Source organism: Trachemys scripta, chromosome 18 (genome assembly GCF_013100865.1).
Source record: "Trachemys scripta elegans isolate TJP31775 chromosome 18, CAS_Tse_1.0, whole genome shotgun sequence".
NCBI classification, from domain to species: Eukaryota; Metazoa; Chordata; order Testudines; family Emydidae; genus Trachemys; species Trachemys scripta.
This window is the reverse complement of record NC_048315.1, coordinates 7,421,530-7,446,096: the sequence shown is the minus strand read 5'-3', so window position 1 is coordinate 7,446,096 and position 24,567 is coordinate 7,421,530. Positions and strand designations below refer to the sequence as shown.

At 42.6% G+C, this 24,567-nt stretch overlaps 1 protein-coding gene across 2 annotated transcripts; it reads right to left on the bottom strand.

The window, feature by feature from the left end:
* Positions 1-9,930: 9,930 nt before the first annotated feature.
* LHX1 (LIM homeobox 1) lies at positions 9,931-24,290 on the bottom strand. Of its 2 annotated transcripts, none has more exons than XM_034752792.1 (5): positions 23,074-24,290; positions 19,406-19,632; positions 17,576-17,853; positions 13,896-14,061; positions 9,931-11,698 (listed from the first exon to the last, which is right to left on the bottom strand). In XM_034752792.1, exons 1-5 carry the CDS (start codon positions 23,241-23,243, stop codon positions 11,319-11,321), a joined length of 1,221 nt encoding a protein of 406 aa, XP_034608683.1. In that variant the 5' UTR covers positions 23,244-24,290; the 3' UTR covers positions 9,931-11,318. The 2 variants fall into 2 exon arrangements, with proteins under 2 accessions (XP_034608683.1, XP_034608684.1); XM_034752793.1 differs by having other exon boundaries at positions 17,576-17,811.
* Between the last annotated feature and the right edge of the window lie 277 nt (positions 24,291-24,567).

The window sequence follows — 24,567 nt, the reverse complement described above, 5'->3', positions numbered from 1 at the left end:
GGGGTGAGCACTAGGGGGTATCGGGGAGGTGAAGGGGTGGGTATGGGGGGTGGATATACGGGGGTATCAGTAGGAGGGGGGTGGTTATAGGGGGGTTGAAGAGGGTGTGGGTATAAGGAGGGACAGAGGGGGTGTGAGTATAAGGTGAGGTGAAGGGGTGGTATAAGGGGTCTGGGTTTATAGGGGTAACGGGAGGGGAGGGGTGTGGTTATAGGGGGATTGAAGATGGTGGGAATATAAGGGGGTATCGGTATAGGGGAGAGGGTGTGGGTAGAAGGGGCATGGAGGGGCAGGTAGAAAGGGTATTGGTATGAGGGGAGGGGGTGTGTGGTTATAGGGGTGTTGAAGAGGGTGTGGGTATAAGGTGGTATCAGTATAGGGAGAGGGGAGAGGAGTGTAGTTATAGGGGGGTTGAAGAGCGTGTGGGTATCACGTGAGGTGAAGGGGCTGTGGGTGTAAGGGGCATAGAGGGGGGCAGGTATCTGCTGAGGTGAACGGGTCGGTGTAAGGGAGATGGAGGGGTGTGGGTATCGGGAGGGGAGGGGATGTGGGTACTAGCTGAGGTGAAGGGGATGTGGGTGTAAGGGGGTATCACTAGAAGGAGAGGTGAGCAGGAGGTGTTGATATAAGGGGGGGATGGAGGAGTGAGGGCCAGAGGTATAAGGGGAGGTGAAGGGGAAAAGAGGTGTAAGGGGAGGGTAAGAGGGTGTGGTGGGGAGGTTATGTGTGGGTATATAAGGGTAGGTGAAAAGGGGTTGTGGGTATAAGGAGAGGCTGAGTGGTTGGGACTTTTGTATGGATAAGTCGGGTGAGGCAGGGCCTGGTATGTGAGGGTGTGTTGGGGTGAGGGTAACTAACGTGAAGTATAATGGGGGAATCAGTGTGAGCATTAACGCAGGGGAGAAGGATGTGTGGGTGGAGGTGAAAGAACGTATGATTGTTTAAGCATGTATGTAAACCTATGTAAATAGAATGTTTTTCTGGTGTTTATACATAATAAAACCTCTCTTATGCAACTCTTCTCACCCCCACCCCCCAGGACACACACATTATCCTTATTTAGGTTATGTATCCCTCACATACATCACTTTTATGAAAAACAAAATCTGTTATCTAACCAAATTCCATGGTACCTCTTCCATTCAGGTAAATAGGGTTCTACCTTTTGTGTGTGCACATGCTTGCACAAATGTGTTCCTGGGCAATGGGCCAGATTCTCATCTTGGGTAAATTCTCAGAGCTCCATTGACTTCAATTTACATTAGCTGAGAATTTGGCCCAATGTAATTAACACTTTGATGAAGTGGAGAAGGAACTTGAAGCAGCCATTCTTATAAAACCAATTATTAAAAAAAAAAATTGTCTTGCTTTTTCCATTTGGAAGTTGAACTTGAGGTCAGTTCCTGTTAATTCAATAATAGTTATATCCTAGGCTCATATTGCACTCAGTCCTACAACCCTTATTTACACAACAGGCCCATGGAGTGAATTCATCTAAGAGTTGCAGTATAAGGCCCCATGTTTGATATAAACACCTTGGCCTTTGACCTCTGAGTTCATGTACCACAGAATATGGTTACTATATAATAAGCAGGAACCACTGTCAACTTATTATTATACGTGAACAACATAAGCAAACAAAACTGGGGAAGTTGTGAGCAAATTCTAGCTTTGACTCAGACTTGCTGTGTAACCTGGAGCAAGTCACTTAACCTGCCTCTCTCTCTCTCACTTCCTCCATCAATAAAATGGGAATCATGAACCATACATAGCCCCCAGAGTGGTTGTGAGAATTAATTAATATTGGAAGTGCTTTGATGCTGAGAAGCACTCTATAATAACCTAGCTCTACAAAGAGCTAAGTATTATGATTATGTAAGTGCTAAATATTACCATAAACATTTTAAATGCTTAAGAAAATCAACACCACACTTTCATTTTATTTTTGTAAAAAATAAAAAAGCTGCTTAATAGATGGGATCATGTAAATTATTTTCTCACTCTTTGTATTACATATTCAAGGGTCATCTTTTGGGTGTTTTTTTTTTTTAAATATACATTCCCTATCTTGCACTGGGGTGTGCACAGGCAGACCCTTACAAAACCTCAAACCAAAATTCCCGATCAGGATCTAAATTTCATGTCTATAACGATTTGCCTTAGAATCCCAACTATGAAACATTTAGAGGGCTGAAATCTGAGTGACCCTAAATTTCAGTTTATTCACATTCAGTATTTGGATTCTGTCCCTTACAATGGTAGGTTCAAGTTACAAACACCAATCCAAAGCAGATCCACTTCTAGCTAAGAGACAAATTCAGCGTGATTCTCTCTCATCCCCTCCTTCTTCCAGTCAACAAAAACTCTCCCCACTGCTTATCTGCTTTTAAATGCTATAAAATTAATCCAGACGTGATATCTAATTAGAATGCAGAAACGTCTTTGCCAGGCAACAACGAAGGTGTCGTGCGTTTGTTGCTTTACTCCATGATCCAGTATTATTCCCCCTGAAGCAAAAGAGTTCAGTGCAGGCAGTTGTCCTACAGAGGGCAGAGGAATATCATTAATAACCATTTCCTTCAGCAGTCTAGGCAGTTTATTGCTCAGCTAAGAACTTCCAGTGAGGACTTTGGAGAACCCTGTAAAACACCATTATGAGGAAAGACTAAAAATCCCCAATCCTACGTTACTGGGACGAGCTCTCAAAATGGTTCCCAGAAAGTCCCCCTGTAAAGTATTGTGTTATATTATACACAAAGAGCAGCATATAAAATTAAAATTGTATAATATTTGTATTACATATATGACCTTTCATTCTAATGCCTATGTTTAGTATATATCAAACCCCTGGATTTTACACAATGTAGGGTTTAAATGCTTTTTTCAGCTTTGTGGGGTGGGGGGGGAAATAGAAAACAATAAAGGATGTAAATTTTGTTTTGTAAATTACATTTTGAGGCTATGAAAAGGTGGCTATAAAATGCTACATTGTATATTTCTTGTATTTGCTTTTGCTGCAACACACAATTAAGATTCCTTACCTTATTTGTTCTTAAAACAGGATATTATAAAACTGTGGACACAGACACTGTCCCCTGTGGCTGCTTGTTCTGGATTTTTTTTTTATTATTATTATTAGGTTTAACGGGCATTTTGGTTCTAGAATACAAGCCCATATTAAGTAAGGGAGGAGCATGCATTTATTTAATATAAAGAAATAACATATGTATAGAATCTATCAAAAATTAAATAGCAGAAATAGGTACTTGTATATACTCAGCCATCCAAGGGTCTACTGCCAATATACCATACAGAATTGCATTTCCAACCCCCCAAATTGTACCAATGGCAGGATGGGTGTTCGCTGCCCTAACCTCACAAATACAAAATACTCCTATCTGAAAAGGGGGGGGCAGCTTTTAGTGATGGTTACACAAAATGCTCCCAATCTATCATTGTATTCATGGTGAACGTACCATGAGCCAAATTCTGTTTGATTTACTCTAGTCCTATTGGGTGAAATCCTGTCCCCACTGAAGTCAATGGGATTTTTGTCCTTGACTTCAATGGGGCAGGATCTCACCTATTGAGAGGAATAGGCCTATTGTTCTGCATAAAGTCCCTGATCCAGCAAGGCATTTAAGATCATGTATAACTTCACACACATGAGTAATCCTATTGAAGCCAACAGGCCTAATTCTCTGATGCCCTGCACCTTGTGCAACCATTTACTAGAGCAAAGTGGGTGTAGAACGTTACAAAAATCAGAGTGGTAGCTTTGCCCTCACTTTGCATTGATATAAATGGCAGGACAACGTACAGGACAATGGAGAATCAGACCCACTGGGACTAGTCACATCCTTAAAGTTATTCACATGTTTGAGAGCTGTGTTGGATTGGGGCCAACATGTGCAGCGGCTAGTCATTTAGAATCTTTGTTAAAGGTACCCCCTCAAGATAAACCAAAACCAAACAAAAAATCTCTACTATTAAAACACCATAGATTGTTGAAATATTTTAGAAATCCAATTTCTTTCTTCCAATTTATTCTGTTTGTTTCCTTTTTTGCATTTCACTCAGCTTGGGTAATTAAAACAGACATAGACAGACTAGTCTGTTTCAGTTTCTGGATCACATGCCCTAAAGCCATGCTACTGCTGCTGCCGTTTAGATTCATAATCATGCAAAACAATGTTTGTATAATAAATAAATCATAATAATAAAAATATTTTTTCATTTAATTTTTAACACAACCCTGAAAGCATTTATATTCATACTAGGTATTGTAAAGCCTTCTTTCTGTTCACAAACTGGAAACATGAATCCCAAAACTAGTTAACATAGTTCCTTTAATATTTCCCCTTTAATGTTACTGAAGATCTAGATGCTTATTTGCTAAAATAAAAATATTGATCTAAATGTGTAACAGATGTACAAGTGTGTTGTGGGAAGAATGTACTATAAAAATATCATCTCATTTCTCTCATTCATATTTTCCCTTGTTCCTATGATATACATATGTGGCTTTTTGGCATTTGGAAGACTCTCAGATTACATGACAGCCTTGGCAAATCTATGAAAGAGCATAGCACACTTTGGGTACTGTATAAATACATGCAATTAATAATAATACATTGCTTTTATTTTTAAGTGTTTCTTTTTATAAATATAAAAACAAGGAAATGCATATAGAAATATAAAACAATCCAAGCATGTATACTAAACAATGTACTGATCATCCACTTAACATTTCAGTGTTCAGTATCACTCAGCATTCGTTTCTTACCTTTGTGAGCTAGAACGGTGGTTACAAGTGTGGCTGCAGACTACATGCATCAGTCTGTGGCAGAATTCCCATAGATATCAATGGCAGTTACATGAATCAGAGTTGCATCCACTGAAGTAAATTGAATTGCACCATCAAGGGCAGAATTCGACCCATACATGGAGGCAGTATATGGCCCTAAACATTTTGCAATGGAAAATGGCATTCCCTCCCCCCCACAACAAAAAAATATTAGTTGAAATATTTCATTTTTATTGCATCTAAAAATTGTTTCCAGCAACAAAAATTTTCCACTGGAAAAGAGGGGGGGGGGTGAGGGGAGAGAAAGGAGAGGAGAGTAAGAGGAAACCAAAAAACTTTTGTTTTCAGTTAAAAAAAATTAATTAAAAATTCACTGCAGCAACCAATTAACATTTTTTCTCCAGATCTAGTAAGAAAATTAAGGCAAGATTTATTCAATGACTTTATTCATCTGCTTTTATTTACTTGGGGAGGGATTATCAAAAGTACCCAAAAGAGCTAAGTGCCATACTCTCATTGGAAATCGCACCCTTGTTGTATGTTCTTGAATTTACAATATATTTAACACCTTTTAAATAGATCCATGTAGGGTTTAAATATGCTACTGATATACAGGAATTATAAAAACAGAGAGGCACTGTAAAGATTAGGAGAATAATTTATACGAGAGTGTAAAGTATATTCTTGACCAAGGGCATCTCTGACACACAGACCAAAACACATACATACATATGCACACATATGAGAGAGAGAGAGAGAGAGAGTGTGTATATATATATATATATACACACACACACACACACACACACACTCTCTCTCTCTCTCTCCTATTTCAGGGGAACATAAGAATGCAACATTTGTTTTCTATATACAAAATATATGTTTCCAGGATGGTCTTGATCTAGTGTCAGATGCTTAGCCCTCTCCTGGCAGAGGCGTCAGTTCAGAAAAATATTTAAGCATGTGCTTACCTTTAAGCATGAGTCATCCCACAGAACTCAATCAGGCTATTCATCTGTTTAAAATAAAGCACATGCTTAAGTGCTTTGCTGGATTAAGGTCATAGTGCCACACGTAGAAGACCCAGTGATGTCATGGCAGCTTTGTGTATCAGTCAATGGCAATTCTCAACCCTTTATTATTAGGTGAGAAATATATGAATCCAGCCTGCCTGACATATTTGTCAGGTCCTTCCCTCCCCCCTCCCCCATTCACATTCTGCAGAGTGCAAGCTTTCATTCAAAAAACACCCCACACACCACAAGAAAAAAGGAAGTCATAGTTCTCAGTGTTGTAAAGAAAACCTTCCAAACATTGAACAGAGAGTAACTAGTGCAGAACTATCTTCCTGAATCTGCAGACAGCCTGAAACAACAGCTTCAAAAGAAGCGAGTCACTCCATTCATCCCAATGTGGTCTTACTTATAGAACCTGATGACAACATTCTGTTGTTTTAGGTGCACAACTGTGCAGCTATTTTGTGCAGTTAAGACAACTGTGTGAACCAAATCAGGTAATTACATGCACAAATGGCAAAATACAGAAAAATTGGTAGTCCTAAAAATGCCCTGCCTTCCCCCCCCCCTTCCCTATTCAGTGATACCGAATGCAACCATGACTTTACTAACAAAGTTCAGTTCCTATATAAGGGCCACTGTCTACCCTCAATCTTTGTACAAAGCTCCCATTTTTATCGGTGAAAGATCCACTGGGCCTTAAGGACCCTAACTTTGTGGACCTCGCCCACAGTTTATAATTAAAATTTGTATTTGACCTTATTTGAAAAATGGGTGATACCATGGCCACGGATATTTTTTCTTCAACTGGGTTTGAAGAAAAATGCCATCTATCTGTCCACAAAACACCACTCAGACAGCTAACAAGGGATGGTAATCCTTATGGACTGAAAGCCTTTTTTAAATGGCTCCTTTCATTTTAGTTGGAGCTTTGAGAGTATTGTTGTAATAAGTATTTCTGGCTATCCAAATACAGTGACAGTGATGGTGTACAAGTAAATAGAAAACTTTTCCAAACGGATTCCTCTTGTCCCTAGTACATTTAATTTCACCAGTGATGTAACCCTTTGATAACTTTGTCCTCTCTCAGTTGAACAGCATTGTCTAGGTGAAGAAATGGGCATGCCTTGGCTAAGCCTAAATATATGTGAAGTCTTATACGAGGCTGTTTACAAGTCTGATAACTGAAAGGGAAACACCAATTTCTTATAAATACCATTATGAAAGCAACTGAGGCCTAATTAAATAATTTCTGCTCAGGGAAAAATCCCAGAAGAGCCAATGGGATTTTTGCTTGAGTAAAGATTGCTGCTTTAGACCCTTAATTGAATGGTAAAAGTATGTAAATCACCAATAATATTCTTAAATTGTATTTATTTATAGATTTGTATCCTGCGCCCATCACTCAGGATCTGGGCACACATACATATATTAAAATAATATACATAAATTATCTACAAATCATAATTTAGGTACATTTTCACCTTAGGATACAGATCTTTACAAATCCCGCATCACTCCCTCAAGCATAGGCCTGAGTAAATAGATAATGGAAATTACTAATGAAGAAAGAAAGCTGCTACTGACATCAATGGGAGTTTCCAGCAATGATATGAAGGAGAATATGGTCCACAATTTGTGACAAAAAGAATTGTTTGAGTGCTGGAGACTCACAGTAGTTTTAGGATTATTTTGATTAGTCAATAGAAACATCTTGTTAAATTAAAATGGGTTTACTATAAATAGTGCGTTCGTTGTTTTCACACTTTTTTCTAGTAAATAATATATTGCTGTGAAGAATTTGCAAAAGTCCTTAGTCTTATGCATACAAATGCTGCGCAATCCTTACATTGCCATAAAATAAAGGCTACATACTGCTCTCGATCTGTGTCTCAAACTCCAGTATGTCAGTGCAAGTTTGGTACACGGATCTAGGCCTGGACACAGTCCTGCGTCATCACTCTGCACTTTCTACTGCAAAGTAGTGGCAACACAAAGGCTCTCCTGGAAGGCCACCGGAACCAATAATGGTTAAGCAAGAGATCAAAAGAGGATATTGTTTTTAAACAGCCTTGAAAGTCCATTGTGTGTGTCTTCACGCACATATGTGTGGTTTTATATAAATACATACAACACATACACACACGCATATATAAAATACTCATACAAACACATGTACTCAGAGGGCCTTACCCTGAAAACTGTTACTCAGGAGTACTACCCCTCAATAGAACTGCGCATGTAAGCAAGGTCTTCTATAGGGTACAATATCCCAGCAATTTCAACAGGAGTTTTGACTGTGCAAACAGTGCAGGATTGGGCCCTTCCTAAGTATCTACCTTGTTAATCAGAGTCCAGAACTCTAGAGCTGAGCACTCGGGCTCCGATACAACAAAGCACTTAGGTGTGTGCTTAACTTTATGCCCGGGACTGCTCAAGTGCTTAAAATTAAGCATGTGCTAAAGTGCTTTGATGGATCACAGCCAGAGTTCTCACAGCCTTGTGGATAGTGCCCATAGTCAGGCAAAACTTCTGCTGATTCGAGTCGCATCTTTGCCTGAAATAAGGACTGCAGGATTGGGTCCAGTAAACACAGGCTTTCCTCTGGCCTTGTATGACCTAAATCTGAGTTACATCACATTTCTACCTATGTGCGCTACATAAACAAATACTTAATACACTGGACAAGTAACTCACTTAAAGAAAAAGAAAGAAAGAAAGAAGGGGGGGGGAACACTTGGCACAATTTCTTCATATAAAATAACTGACTCAACAATAAACCAGCCAGGTAGACCAGCCCCCTAATAGCAAATGGTAGTATATATAAAGAGCATCAGTCCAGTTAAATCAAAATATGTAATGAATAGATCTCCTGTGATTTCATTATTTAAATGCAAAATGGAGCAAAAAATCAGAAGCACCGGATATAAAAAAAATAAAGCGATAAAGAAATGAGTTACACACAGAGCCCATGAGTTTTAAAAAAAAAGTCTCCCCTGCATTTAATAAAGCATGATTAAAAAAAAACACTAACAGATGACTTGCAGATCATTTATATTTATCTCTTAGTATAGATGACATTCTGTGTTTAAATTGAAGTATTGCTTAAACTAAATGCTCCCTCTGCTGGGTCTATAAGCCTAGGTGTTAGTCAACAAAATGTGAAACCACCAATAAAAATTACATACCATACAATTTTAAAGCATTCTGATTTTTCCCTCACCACAAAGAGATAAATAATCAAGACTACGAAGCTGTAGGTAAGAGCAAAATTTCTGGGCCTACTTAAAACAAAAGGGAAACAGCCAACTCAGGGATGGAGAAAACATATAATTCCACTATTAAGTGAGCACTTGGAAAGGGTTTTATCTATGGGACTTATCAAACCTAAACCCAACCTTGTACTCCTTATTCAGGCATCAATGGTATTTTTGCCTCAGTAAGGACTGAAGACAGAGACAATGTCATAATTCACAACTGAAATATTATATCTGTAACTTTTCAAAATTTTGGGGGGTAGTGGGTCTCAGGACAATATGTATTTAGTGCAACTTCTAACGTACCAAAAGCTATAAAACAATGAACTTTATATCAGCTCTGAAAAGGGGATTAAAATTATTGTCATTTCTTGCTGTACATTCAGTTTATGTTGTCTTTCAGACCACCAAATTAGAAAGTAGGATTTCCTATGGAAAATAAATTGAGCTAAAAATGGATCAATCTTAAACCATATATTTACAGGTTTTTGACATATTCACAATACAGTTTTGTATATGCATAAAAAATGAACATCTTGGACACGTTTTGTGTCTTACCATAGACCTAGAATGAACTAATATGTTAAACAATTTGATACGTTTCCAATTCTGTAATTTAATTGATAGATGAACATATTTTTGCACTGTATCAATTAAGTCTGCAGATGCAAAGAGAGGATGAAACTACAGATAACCTCTATCTTCATTGGCAACAGGATTTAGACTTCTACCAAAGCAAAATAGATATATAATACGAGTATAGTGGATGTATCTTTTCAGGGCTATTATATTCAAGAGAACCCATTTAAAATTATTTAAATTATCAAATGAAACACAAGTTATCTAAACATCAGATTTTCTAATTTTATTAAAAACTCACAAATTTTATCCAACATGTTTTCTTTCATACAGTGAATGGTCTAATATGCACTGGAGGTCACACAAGCTTAGGTTTATTAGAACAATAAAAGACATATGAGAAATTTAATATATAAAGAAAAAAGTAGCAGCTGTTGACTGCATATTTGACCATAAAATTTAAATATTTTGGACTTTTCTTTTAAAGACACAAAAATAAAACCTGTGTGGGTCTATATAAGTCATATTAACAATTCCATGAATGTTCAACAGGACTAAAAATTAGCAAAGATGTTTGTTTGTTTAACCTTGTAACACTTAAAAAAAACCAAAACACACTTGCTCAGGTTGCTGGTGCAAAGCACCTTACAGTATTTGTGCTATATAATTACGTTATTTGGCAACTGTCTGGTTTTCATGGGTTTTTTTTCTTTGCCTTCTGTAAACAACACCTTTTACAACTAGCACAGTGAACCACAAGCCCTGCAATCTGTCATAGAACATCTACAGAAAAGAAAGTGATATATTTTGGTTGGTTGCTCAAAATATTTTGCTTTTGAACAAGAGGTTCTAAAACAGGATTTATTAGTAAAACATTGAACTCCTGAATTTAACATTCTACGTAAACAGTTGACTGTTTTTAGGTCAGTAGAGTCTTTTGTTTAGGTTTTTTTTTTTTTTTTTTTGTGAAGGTAGAATACTTTTTTATTTGTTTGTTTCAAGTCATTTTTAGTTAGAGGTCTGGTTGGCGACCTTTGTTATTATGAGGATTTTTTGTGTGTGTAGCTTTGTGAAGGTAGAAGAGTTGATGCTGAGGGCTTACATTTAGTATTTGTTATTTTGGCAAAATAATTAAAAAACAAAAAGTCCCACCTGATAGTCAGCAGGCTCACATTTCAGAAGCTAAAAAGAGTTTGTTGTTGTTGTTGAACTTTCTGAGAGACAAAATTAACAAACAAATTCATAATGCCAGAACCATCCTTAACTAGCGCTCTTCACACTCCCCCTCCCTTTCTTTGACCTTTCTTTTGTTCGTTTTGTTTTTTAAATGAAAAGTTCCTAAGGATTGTGGCTCTTAGGGTGACATCCAACAGGGTATTCAACCTACGCCATCCTACAGCACAGCAGCACTTTACTGTACAGCTTCACCAGTGTCTTTTCAATGGTACCAAAAAGCGTCCCTTTTTTGTTTGTTACAACCATATTATGAAGATTGTCCCGATCTATAGCAAAGCTTGCCTTGGAGTGATTTGGATTCAGTTCATTCCCACGGTAAAATTGTCTTAGGGCAAGAGAGATGTTATATTTATTCATTTCTGTACACCATAACATAAGCAGACTAGAAGATCATCACTTACTTAGACCCAGTTTGTTTTAAAGCTACCACACAGCTGCTTCATTCATTTCTGGTGGATGTGACAAGTGATTGCCATAATTAGCACCACCGTTGACGGATATTGAAGAAAACGGAGGACTTGGACCAAAAACTTCTGCAGACATGGAGTGCAAAGAACCTGGCAGGTTGGGCTCAGGGCTGGGTGAGTCTCCAGGTGGGTGGGACATTATGTCAGTGAAGCGCTGAGCCTCACTGGAAGGGTGGTGTCCGGGTAATGGGTGATCCATTCCACCCAGAGGAGTTCCTGATGGCCCAGAAGAGGGCACAAACGGGAGATCGACTGGCGTCTGAGCTTGAGATGAAGGGGGTCCTTGTGGGAAGAAATCATAATTGCTTCCAGGGCCATAATACTCGCTCTGATAATCTACCAGACAAAGAGAGAGAGAGAGAGAGAGAGGAAGAATAATGCAAAGGAACCAAGTGTAAAACAATAAAAGAATGAGATAGGGCAAACTAGGTGCCTTAACCTGGTCCAAAGCCAACTAAAAATCAATGGGTCTTTCCATTGAGCTTCTTGGTCTCTGGATCAGGCCCTCGATTAGGCACCTAAGCAAAGCCCAATGGGCAGATGTTCAGAAGAGCTCAGCACGCAGGTAGACACCTAAATACAGTACCTTGGCCCCAGTGAGCACTTACTTCCCAGTTGAGCACAATGGGAGCTGGGTGTTGAGCCCTTTTGCCAATCTGGCCACTTCATTCACATGCCTAGAGAGGTGCTAAACACTTTGAAAAATCTGGCCCTGAATGTGGATTCAGGCGCTTAGCTTCAGGGAGAGGTTGGCCTGTTAGTGTATTTCATTCCCCAGTGGGGTCTGGCTGGGCTAGCTGCTGTACAATCTTAAACACACAAAGGACCTCACCTGCTCCAAAGAGCTCACCATAAGTAAAGGAATTTTGGTTTCTTAAGGTGCACAGGTCCTATTTACTTTGCCCAAGCAGTGATCTGCTTCATTTTCAAATGTTGGCAAGTCTGGAAAGGCATTCCAACCTTGGGTCTCTCTCTCAAAAAAATCACCATTTCGATAAAACAAAGAAAAATAAATGCACTGAATTTAAAAGCCAATACTGCTTAGCTGATATGATATTCTGCATCTTGGTCCATTGGAAAGACTTGGTTCAAATTGTTTTAGCAGGAGGGACCCATCCCCGTTGATCATGGCCCAAAGAACACATATAGCACCTTTCCTATTTGTCCGTCATTTGATCTACTGAAATGTCCTCCAGCTCTGTTCACGATGGAGCTTTCACACCACCTCAAATTACTCTGGCCAAAGAATGCAGGGGAAACTTCGTCAATTTAAATAAAGGCAAAAAGGGAAAGGGACAAAGATGAGCAGTGAATGACAGTGAAATTAACCAGAGGACCGTTCTTTTAAAAGGTTTCTGAAAACAATACTGACAGATTCTGTTGTTTTATGCCCGGTCCTTATTCTCACTTCAGGAAAATGCCACGGATCAAAGAGTTTATTTCTACACAGAGCCGAACTGACTGCAGGATGGGACTACACAGACTCTCGCTCACTGCATTTGATTGCATTCTTCATTTTTTGGGTCCTTCATTCCTCCGGGCCCCAGACTGGTTTTGCGAGGCTAAAGTGTTTGTTTATTTCCCCCACGGCCCTTTTGTGCACTAACTCCAGCGGGAGGGGAATGGAAGGCTTTCTGCAGCTAAAGTTTCTACACATTCTCTCTCAGGAAGAGCCCAGGAACAGAGAGGTATATAGCCTTCCCCTTTCCCTCTTCAAATCTTTAATTGGAGTGATTCATTAGTGGCAGCCAGAGGTTGATAATCAGTCCTGATTTCACAACCAGCCCCCTCTTTTGTATTTACAGGGATCTGGGAAATAAGTCCTCTACTAACATTTCCGGTTGGAACTTCTATGCTTCCCCTCCGAACATTCAACACAATCAAACAAGCCCTCCACCTCCTTCCCAAACTCTGCCATTAGATTTCAACTTGGCTTTGGAAAGCAGGCTGTCCATAAATAGTCACAGAGAGTGCTCAATGATTTATGCAAGATTTCTGGAGATGAAACAGGCCTGAAGGAGAGAAACCTCCCATAAGAGTAATAGTCAAAGCCCAGGTAGAGAGAAAATCCCCACCACCACCTACTACTAAAAACAACAAACGAGAGCAGCGACCATTCTTAGCTGATTGGTGACCTGTTCAGCCGCTTTCCTTCCTGGTTTTTAAATTCGCCCCCGCAGGTTGTGTGTCCCTACAGCGGGTTAGGGAGCTATGGGCGCTCCTTAGGAGAGATCCCACGCACTGAAATCCTCCTCCCTAAAACAGGGAGAAAGCGTTTGCTTCTACGCTGCGCAGGGGTTTGTGTGAAGTGTCTCCTGCCTGCAGCTGTTCCAGTGGGGGTAGCTGTGATTGTGCTGGGTTTGTTTGGGGGGGGGGGTGGAGGATCTCCCCCCCTTAGGAGAAATTTCTTCCCCTTCCAGCCTTGCCAGCTGTTGGGGGGAGGGTGGGAAACCTGGCCTGACCTTTGCTTCTCTTCACCTGCGGCGCCTTTCTAGCCCCGCGGGAGGCGTCTCTACCCGGCGCTCTTACCCACCTCCATAGAAAGAGAAGGGCCCGTTGGGGATGAGCTCCCCGGGCTCCAGCCGGTCCACCAGCGGCCTCATCCGGCGGGGGCTGCGGAAGAAGGCGTGCCGGCGAGCCCCCAGCGCGCTTAGCTGCTTCATGCGCCGCTCCTTGGAGCGCCGGTTCTGGAACCACACCTGGGAGCAGCAAGGAGACGGGATTGACAAAGAGCCGTAGCTGCCGCCTGGGACAGGCTGACCCCCCCCCCCATGCAAACTCGCCAGCCGGGGGCAGGGAGGGGAGCCTGCCGCCTGCCCTGCAACCCCGCTGGCCACTCCCTCTCCAGCCACCCCGGGCCAGCTGCGTCCACACAGAGCCAGGGTCGTGTGTGCACACCACCGATGTCCTGCGCCCCCAGACTTGCCCCTCTCACAACACGTCTACCCGCAGGTTGCCCTTAGGCATAGACAGCCCTGCAGAAAACCCAGACACACCAAGGCAGAGACACATATAGATCTTTTATCCCCCCCCCCCCCCACACACACACACACAGTTTAACACCCTCCCTTGCAGAACAGACCCCTGGACCCAGCGCACTCAGTCCTTCACCAAGGGGAAGATTTTTATCTCAGGCTCAAACTGTCCCCAGCCAGGAACTGTCTCTTTAGTCTATGAAAAGGGAGGCAGGACTTTGACTCCCTCTGGGGGCTCACCCCCCACTTTCCTAGGGTTAGTTCTTGTTTTTGTTTTCTCCTTCTCCCCGCATTCCGCTCCGGTGTCAAGCCTGTGTCGATCCCGGGATGCAACCGAATTAGGACGCAGCACCTCTTTCCCCCAAGCAGGTGGAGGGTGAGGGACCCTCCGCAGAGCCCCCGGGGCAGGAGAGGAGGCTGATGGATTACCAAATGCCTGAACCCATCTGGACGCTGGTGACAGCCTGTATATCACTGGAGGCAGGCTACAGACAGCAACGGATTTTTAGGGGCTTTCGGGCCCCCACCCCTGGGAAAGCCTCATCTTTTCGGACTTGAATTTTCAACCCCCCCCCCCACCCCACCCGATTCGTAACAGCCCGTGCGAGAGGGGGAGTTCCAGCCCAGGCAACAATGAGAACTGGGGCTTCAGCCCAGCACCCGTGGCGCGGGGCAGTGTCAGATGGGGATGGATTTCAGTCTCAAAATAAATACAGGACCGCCTAGAACCATTACTGGAAAGGCTAAAAAAAATTTTTTTTCTCGGAATCCCAAAGAACAATTTCTCCGAGTGCTTCGGAAAGATTAAAAAAAAAATCTTTTGTCCTTGGAGACGGATTCTGAGAATGTCTTCGAGACATTTTAAAGAAATAGTTGTGCTTTTCTTTTAAATAAAAACAAAACAAAGTCCTCAGCGCCTTAACTCCCTGGGTCACTAATTAACTTCAGTGCTCTCACATACTGGGGTGGCGGGGCTAAAGAGCGCAAAACCCCGCTCCAGGAAAACAAAGGCGGGTGGGATGTTTCTGTTAAGGGGAAAAAAGGTGATACCGATTTTTTTTTTAACCAGATATAACAGGGCTGTAGTTTTTATTCAGGCAAAACTCACTGAAGACTAGGTTTAAACTAAGTGTCTGTTGTTCTAATTTGAACAACGTGGCAGATATATTTCCCATGAACAATAAAACACAAACATTCATCTGTATACACACAGACACACATATACACATTATATTTACACATACATACATCATTGAATATATATATATTATTGTGCGTATGCATATGTAGAGTGTATATTGTGTGTATATGAATTCACACAAATATATATATAATTGTGTGAATTCATAGACACACAATATACACTCTATATGAATTCACACAATTATGTGTATATATATACATCTGTGTATGTGTGTGTGTATCACATACACATAATGTAAACAGATACACCCTTTATTCAGATCGAGATCATACATACATCTACAAACAAGCTAAGTAACATATGCACGCACAGCTCGCTGTGTGTAGACACATATATTCGTGTCTATATATATATATAAACTGTCCTCAAATGTACAGTCCGTGTTGAATTGAACATTTGAAATCAGGCCCTGGGTTCTTTGCTTATAGCACTCCAGCTGCAGGTCAAGAATGATTGAGTTAATTCTTATTACCCTGACAAGATTACTCCTAATTATCCTCACACTGAGACTTTCCAATCTAACCTCGCCTTAATGGTCCTTTAACCCCCCATTACCCCCAGCGCTGCGGGTTTATAAACCTTTTAATAATTCCAGCGCATTGTCATTCTTATTTATCCATTAACCCCTCACATTTATGGTTATTAATTTCGATACCGTTCGCGGCTTCTTTAGCACTTTCCGCAAGAAGCGGGTCGCCTCTTTTTTTTTGGTTAAATAAAGTCTGTGCCCGGTGTTAGGAGCCAAATCTCTGCAATCTTCACTCGGGCAAAACTTCCCTGGAGGATTGCGGGAGTCTTGCCCGGGCGAAGGCTGCCGGATTGCACCCCTGGAAGGTGCACAGGTCACTGCAGGAACAGGACGGGTGGGACTATTTCCAGCCAGTCCACATTTCAATCAGTTTGAGAGTCCGCCTATAATGTCACTCTGGAAAGGGGAAGTTTGTTTTGTAAAAAAAAATCTTGGAAAGAGTAACGCTGACTCAGTATTCCTCGACCTGTTCATCTTTCAAACCAGCGGGTACCCCTTAGTTTGGGACGGATGATTTGCTCTGCAGGAGGCACACTCTCAACATGACAGTGTATCCTGTACAACTCCCTTTCCTCCATTTCTTCCTGGCCATTTCTCCCAGCCTGATGGTACGTTTTCCTTTCCCTCTTTTCTCCGTTTTCCTGCAGAAAGACCTCCTCTGGGGGCTTCCCCGTTTCATGCTTTTTGTGCGACTTCCCTGTACATATGCCGCGGCTCCTTTTTGGAACAACGTCAAAGCTTTCGCTGTTTCCTATATCTGTCAGGAGCCACATGAAAGGTGGATGCAAAATGCATGAAAGGTTTTAACCCTCTCAAGGATCTCTCGACCCAGCCCCACAGGAGGAAGTTCAATAAACACCAGGCTCTGAGCACATAAAGCAGCTGTTTATATTCATTAGGGTCAAAAACTGATATTTCAATTCTATATATACAGAAATGCCCAACTAGAACTCTGATTTCCCCTTTTTTCCCTTCTTCTTTTGTTTTGGAAACTGACCAGTCTCCTAAACACACAAGCCTTTGCTTCCCTTTATTATGGGAGGTAGAAATAGGTCTCGTGCGATTCTGTGCACAGAGTCGCCAGGGGCGAGATTCTCACCCCGTTGATTTGAGCGGCCAGAGTAAGGACTGCCCAGCGTGGGCAGGGGGCTGGGTATCTTGCCCCTCTGGAGGCTTTTTGCTACCCCGGGGAGGCATTATTATAAGGCCCGTCTCTTTAACTCGCTTGGCAAGTCAGTCCCCTCTCTCCCCTTTCACTGGGCTGGTACTGAACTGGAAAGTGCATCATTTGGAAGCTTAACTTTTAAACCAGCCGACTTGTATTTTGGGAGGGTTGTTTGGAGACCCAAACAAAGTCAACAGGAGCCTTTCAGTGGGCTGTGGATGGGGCCCACGATTAACCGACTGGAAGCCCCTCCTCCCAAACACACTGCTAGCAAGCGAGCTGTACGCCCAAACTGCCCCCTGCCCCCCAGGTAACCGAGGCTGGGACTGGCTTTTGGTACCTGTATGACTCGCATGTTGAGCCCGGTTTCTTGGGCCAGCTGTTCCCTGATGTGCCTGGTGGGTTTGGGGGTAGCTGCGAAGGCTGCTTTCAGAGTTTCGAGTTGTTTGGCTTTGATAGTGGTGCGGGGACCCCGCCTCTTGGCCCCCAGGTTCTGATCATCATTTTCGTTGCTGCCAGCTTCCTTGTCTGACACGTTTGCGCTCTCCGAGTCTTTCGCGTCGTCTTGGGAAGGATCTTGGGAATCCGGAGACAGACTGGGGTCACTGCCGGTTGTGGCTGGGCAAAAGGAAAGGGGTGGGGAGGGGATCACACTCACATCGGCTGTGCTGAGCATTGCATTCCCCCGACCCAAGGCGCTGTAACACGGGCGTGTGAAGGTGAGACAGTTTCACATGCATCTTGAAAACCTTCAGAACTTCCCCCCCATCTTGCGCCCCCTCCCCCGTCCCTACAGCTCGGGGAAGTGCATGTGTTTCTCGGGTCTTTCCTAGTTTTACTGGAAACTTGACTATCATAACCCACTCCCCACAACAATGAGCATGAATTTAAATGCAACATCCATTGATTTTGAAGGCCAGAAGAGACCACTAGAATCGACTCATCTAAAGCTTTTTTTAAAAATATACCTCGGTGTCAAAAAAGCATTACTTGTGTTTCAGAGCATTAGATGCAGGTGGGATTAAATACAAATAAAATACATTTCCACGTTTAAATCTACCTTTCACAGCTGCAAATGTTTATCTAATTGATATTTAGTATTGGTTTCTGCAAAGCAGCACTCATATTTTGCAAGGTCTCACATCTATTCCTCTGCCATGATTCTACTTAGGTGGACTCCAAATGCAACAGTTGCAAAATTCCAACCGGTACAATATACCGGGTATCAGATTGCAGCAGTTGCTGGGTAATAACATTGCCTGAAATAGTTTGCACTGTTCCTCGCAGACTGCTCAAGAATCGTTCCTGTAGGAGTCAAAATTCATGCTCTGAAAATATTGCCCAGTGGCATCAATCCCCTTCTCCTTTTCTATTTAATCAGACGTGATAGGGCGCACGTCACTAGCTTGGGACACTGGTTATAAAGTCAGAATGTAAAGGGACAGACGTCTCTCAGCCAAGATCCCCCACACAGAAGGCTCCATGTTATTACAAACTGAAACAAAACCGACTATGTATAGTCTGAACCAATATTTGTATTTATAATGCACTACCAGCCTGCACCCGACAGTCATTTCTGATGGCAAAAATGTACCGTTCAAAAATTAAACGTAAGTTCACAATTAAAAACAGTAAATTACTACTGATCTTCTTCTCCCTGCAATGTGTATGTTGCATTTCAGAGCAGCACCCAAGAGACTGAGTTATCAACGCATCTGCGAATCAGGAAGGTTTCCTGCTCCCAATTTAGCTTCTATGATAAGAGGGGAAAGTTGAGCTTGCTGAGGGGTGGCCCAAAAATCTTTACTTGCCAATATACATATATAAATAAATAACAAGGGAAAGAAAGAAAGAAGGAAAGAAGCAATTTTGTAGAACTTTCCTTACACAAAGAGGGATAAGAGAGAGGTCCCCTGGAATCTTCAGACTGCTTAAAATACTATGGTGTGTATGTGTGTCTATGTACACGTACACACACACACACACACACACACACACACCGAGAGAGAGAGAGATCCAATGGCCACTGAAATCAAGGAGAGCTCTCAGTGGGCTTTGGATGAGGCCCCCAGTGCCAGATATCTCTCTGTGCAGACCCAAGTGTATTTTAGCCTTTGGCCAGGCAGCTGGTAGCCTGGCTGGAGAGTGACAATGGCAGAGGTCTCCTCACCTGAGTGCAGGCTGTTCTCTTTGGCAGTATTGCTGTTATTTAGGTAATCTTCTTTGCAGACAAACTTGTTCTCGTCGATAATATAGAGCTCCTCGCCGGTGGAGAGCTGTTTGTTACACATCATACAAGTAAAACAGTTCAAGTGGAACACTTTGCTTCTCGCCCTCCTGACCAAGTCGCTGGGGGAGATCCCCTGGGCACAGCCAGCACACTTGGTCCCAAAACACCTGGCAAGGAAGAGAGAGAAAGGGTGGAAGAACAAACACCAGGATCAGCGCGTCATCTGGGTGACCCGAAGGACCCTGTACTAGCAATATTTCAAAATTAATTGTTTTCTTTTTGTTGTGGGGGAGAGGAAGCAGGAAATAGGGCCACATTTCGTTAAAGCTGCTAAACTTGTATAAATGAATAAACCCAGCCCCCCCCCCCCAAATCGCCTTCAACGAACATTTTTAAAAAGCATTTTTTTTCCCTAGAAAAGTGCAGTATTGATCCATGCAGAAAATGTCCTCCATTATATATATAGTATCTCTATACTGAATTATGTGTTAAAAAAGAAGTGATCTGGGAAGAGGATATATTGCTGGAAGATTAATTAAAACATTAGAGCTGGGTTGTCGAGAGTTTCCCCTTTAAACCTTGACACATTGATTAACGACGCTCTAATAAACATTAAGCAGAATTTCTTATATGTTATCAATTTGTCAAGGGCCTTGCATTGTGTGTGCGCGCCCTGGATGGCGGGGCTAGGTTTATAAAGACTGTAGGATTGCTTGGCACATAGGAAGGCCAGGTGCTTGCATTTGATCGGTCACCACTTAAAAACTTGGGGGAGGGAGGAGAAAGACAACCGGTTCATATATTTTAGCCTGGTTATATAATATTAGTCTTTTGCAATAACACCTTAACTCCTGGAACGGATGAAAATATAATGCTTGTTTTAAAATAACCTATTTCCACGTACTTATAATAAATGTTGCCATTTGCCCTACAGGCCTGTCTATGAGCATTTATACACGTAGGACCATTTAAATTATTTTAAAAGCAGGGGTCTATAAATCTTCCTCTGGCGTTTAACTGAACAGAACACAGATCCCCGAGAAATATTTGCAGCCGGTGGTTGGGACCTACGTTTTGCAGCACGGATCTGACAAATATTTACACTTTACTCGGTTTGAGGACTTTAAAGCATTTAAAAAAAAAAAAAAAAAAAGGAAAGCCCCTTAGCTGAATCTCCCTTGGCAATGCGGAAATGGCAGAGGAAAAAGGAGAATGCAAACGAGTACAAATCAGAGCCTTTGTGTTTCTGTATATTGAAATCAATAGATCCAATTTAATTTCATAACACATAAGCAAGACAAGGAAGGAAATTTACATGAGAGGTTTGTGCGTGTGAGTCAGGCACACTCTCTCCGCAAAGGGAGACAGATCCGGCCTTTCCATTTCCATAGAGGGGACAATTTACAAGGGGGAAAAAGACCCCAAGGACAATTTCAAGAATTAGGAGATTTTTACAAGAAAATAAAATTTTGCGGAGAGAGTCAATTTCCGCGGTCAGGGCTCTCTCTCGCCGACAAGTCAGTGTGGACTGGCCCAGGCCAGACCCGGGAAGTTGAAACCCTGGTATTGCTTCTCTTCAGCATGGCAGTTTGATTCACTGGAATCACCTCGGGGTTGAGGGGTGCTCTCATCCCAGAGCCCTGGATGCTGGAGCGGGGAGGGTCGGGAAGTGAGGAGGTTGGGAAGTGTTTTTCTGACAGGGATACAGGATGGGATGTGGATTGTTACAGCTGCTGGGTCGGGGGTGGGGTAAGAGAGGGATTTGTTTGTATACAGGCAGCTTCCTCTTGGAGAAACACGTTTATTATTCAAATCCAGTTATCACATATTTACTAAAAACCGCAGACAGATTTAACGCGGCAGCCTCCACACAGACTTCCCCCAGTTCTAGCTTTGCCCGAGAGCCTTAGATAGCAAATGTGTTATTTCCTATTGAATTATCACTTCTGAATACACAGGGGCTGCAAACGGGCACAAGGATCTCCAGACAAACTTTTTTTTGGGGGGGAGGGGGTGGATATTTCTACTGTAGATAGCGTGGCTGTTAAAGAAAAAATCTGAATCAAGGCGGATACTGCATTCCTCCCGTAATATAATTTAAGCAACATCCTCACTGATAAGGAGGGGATCATACTCCCTAAGCAGAGCGCTGCCTTTTCCTCTCATTATCAAATGAAGCCGAAGAGTGCAATTTTTTTTAAAGTCTCTCAAATATACAAAATAATTGCACTTGTGATATTAGCTATTGGTCATTATAATGCACGTCAGTTGGCAGAGGCAAACGTGGGAAAGATCCTTGTCTCCTCTCAGAGGTCCATATTTTAGGGACTTTTTTAAAAGACTGGTTTGCCTGGCAGCAGCGAAAACTGCATTTTATCCGGGCCTTTCAACGCCCAGGGCTCCCAAGAACTCAATGACAAAACTCCGCTAGGCCAGGTTTTCTCCGGACAGGCAACGTAGGACAAGGGAGAGATCACTTACATGATCTTATTTTAAGGATAACGCTGTAAACCTCTGGCCAACGATCATTTTAATGCCCCGCGTAAGTCCCGGGGAAATATTGTTAAATATATGGAGGCTACCCAATTCTTAGATTTCTTTTAAAAGTTTTAAAAGATGGGGGAAGCTGTTTCAATGGATAATCGTTCCTGTTGGGTTTCGGATGACAATACAATATAGTCTGGTGATCCTCATGTTTGCGGGTAGACTAAATCATACGAATTACCTCCCTTTCCCCCAAATAAACAACATCATCATCTCTGGGAAGTTGTAAAAGGTTATGGAACTGCGGGGGGAATTAGGTCTAAACTCTAATTCTCTCGGAAGTGTAGCCGAGGGAGGTGAGCAGCCGTCTTGCGGCAGAGAACTGTCCTTTGGTGGCTGATTTAGACAAGTCTCTGCGCCCACTGGACTGTCATTAAACGCTAGAGACTGGGGTGGTTTTTTTCCCAGAGGAAGAAGCCAGTTCTAGTCCCTGCCACGCTCAAATCAGCCCGCGCCTTTGAAATGGGCACCGAAAGAAATCTCGGCTGGATTTTGCCTTCGTTTCTCTGACTTGTATTTTCTGGCGGAGGAGAGGAGGATCGGGGGTAGATCCATATTGTGGGGGGGTGCCCGGGTCTCTCAGGAATCAGGCCTTTTAAGGCGCACCCAAGAAGTCACTAGTTCAAAGCGAACTTTGGAACTGAAGTTTCTTCCCCGCTCTGCGCCCACGGGCCCGGCCCTGGGAGGACCCACGCCAACGATCCGCGAGAACCTCTCCGCTCCCAGGGGCGATGGCCAGCCGAAGAGGTGACCCCGGCCTCCTTTCTCCCCTCCTCTTCCTCACACATTTCCCCTTTGCCAAGGCAAACTCATGCCCGCCCTCTCCGCGGCGCGGGGAACATTGCAACAAACCAAAAGGCCCTCCCTCCTTTCGCACCCTCCCCACGACATCACCTTGAGCAAGGGAGCTGAAGGAGATTTGTGTGCGTGTGTGTGTGCTGGGGAGAGGCCCAGGATGGGGAAATACAAAAATAAAAAATAAAAAAACCATCGCTCCTATTAAAAAAATAGGTTAAAAAGGAGAATTGTGAGCCACGGCTTCCGGCGGGGAGTCCGGTACTTACCGAAAGAAGTCGTTTTTGCAGTAAAGCTTGCCTTCTCTGGAAAAGCATTTCTCTGTCAAATTGCATTTACATTCACAGCACTGAACACACTTCACATGCCAAGCCCTGTCCAGTACATTCAACAAAAACCGGTCCAAGATTGGCCGTTTGCAGCCGGCGCAGTGCACCATTGTCTTTGGTTATTTTGAGAGTGGGGGGTTTTGGCTCCCAGATGTCAAGCAAAAAAAAAAAAAAAAAATTTAAAAAGAAGAGATTACACCAGCGTCGGTTTTTGTGTGTGTTTAAAAAGCCTTGGAGGAGAAAAGGGGGGAAACAAAGGGGGGGAGGAGGAGGAGATCTTCTTTCAAATGTCCTAGCAGGGGTACACAAATACCAAAAGAAAAGCAACAAAAACAAAAAAACACCCACGGCCCAGCTTTTCAATACAACAGCAGAATCCCGGCCAATAAAATAAATAATAATAATAATAATAAAAAACCAACAATAACACAGGTCAACGCGCATAAAAATAATAATAATTAAAAAAACAAATGTGATGAGTTTTCTCAGGTCTGAGGTAGAGCAGTCAGGAGTCAAAGTGCATCTGCTTTTCCCAACGAGAAATCAAAAGGAAGGAGAAAAAAAATAAAATAATTATCAGACTCAAAAGGAGCTTTGGACCCTAACCTAGGCTCATTGCCCTAATCTGTCATGGATGCCGCCCTGGAGAGGGAGGGAGGGGGGAGATGCTTGTTGTTATATAGATAGATATATTTTCATACTATAAATCAGCCAGATGTATCTCCTCTCGCTTGATGTTGCTACAGTCTTCTTGACACACGTTCAAACGCCCCCTTGTATATTTCAGCAAGACAGTTTTACCTACCCCTGTTTATTTGTCTAGTCCACTAGTCAAAACTCCTAGCCTTGTCCGTGCAGAGACAACATTGCATTGCATGCTTTTTGTGGTGGTGGCGGTGGTGGGTTAGTTTTGTTGTTGTTGTTTGTTTTGTTTGGTTTTGGGTTGTTTTTTGTTTTTTTGTTGAAGTCTTCTGCGCGCCGCTAGCCAAAATGTTCCAACCGGAGGAAGAGGAAGAAGAGGAGGGTCTGCAGGGCCGGATACTCTGTTTAAAAAGGTCTTTAAAAAGATGAGCCTCTCTCTCCCGTCTGGCGTGTGCGTCTGGCTCTCCGCGCGTCTCCGTTCCCAGCTCCAGGCTGCGTCTCGCTGGACTGCATGTTCCCGGCCGCCTAGGAGCCGAAGCCTTATGCACCGATCTCCCACGTCACGGCCGTGGCTAGCCAATCACCGTCTCGCTGCCCTCCTCCCACCTCAGCAACTCATTAAGCATCCTTCCCAAGCTGGGATGGTACAGTAAGACCCATTTATAGAGAATAAGAGGAAGCGACCCATTGTCAAAATTGTTAGGTAATGCCATATTTTCATTTTTTTTTAATTATTATTTGGTAAGGTACCTGAAGTGCACTTTGGGGGAAGAGATGGCTAAGGAACAGGAG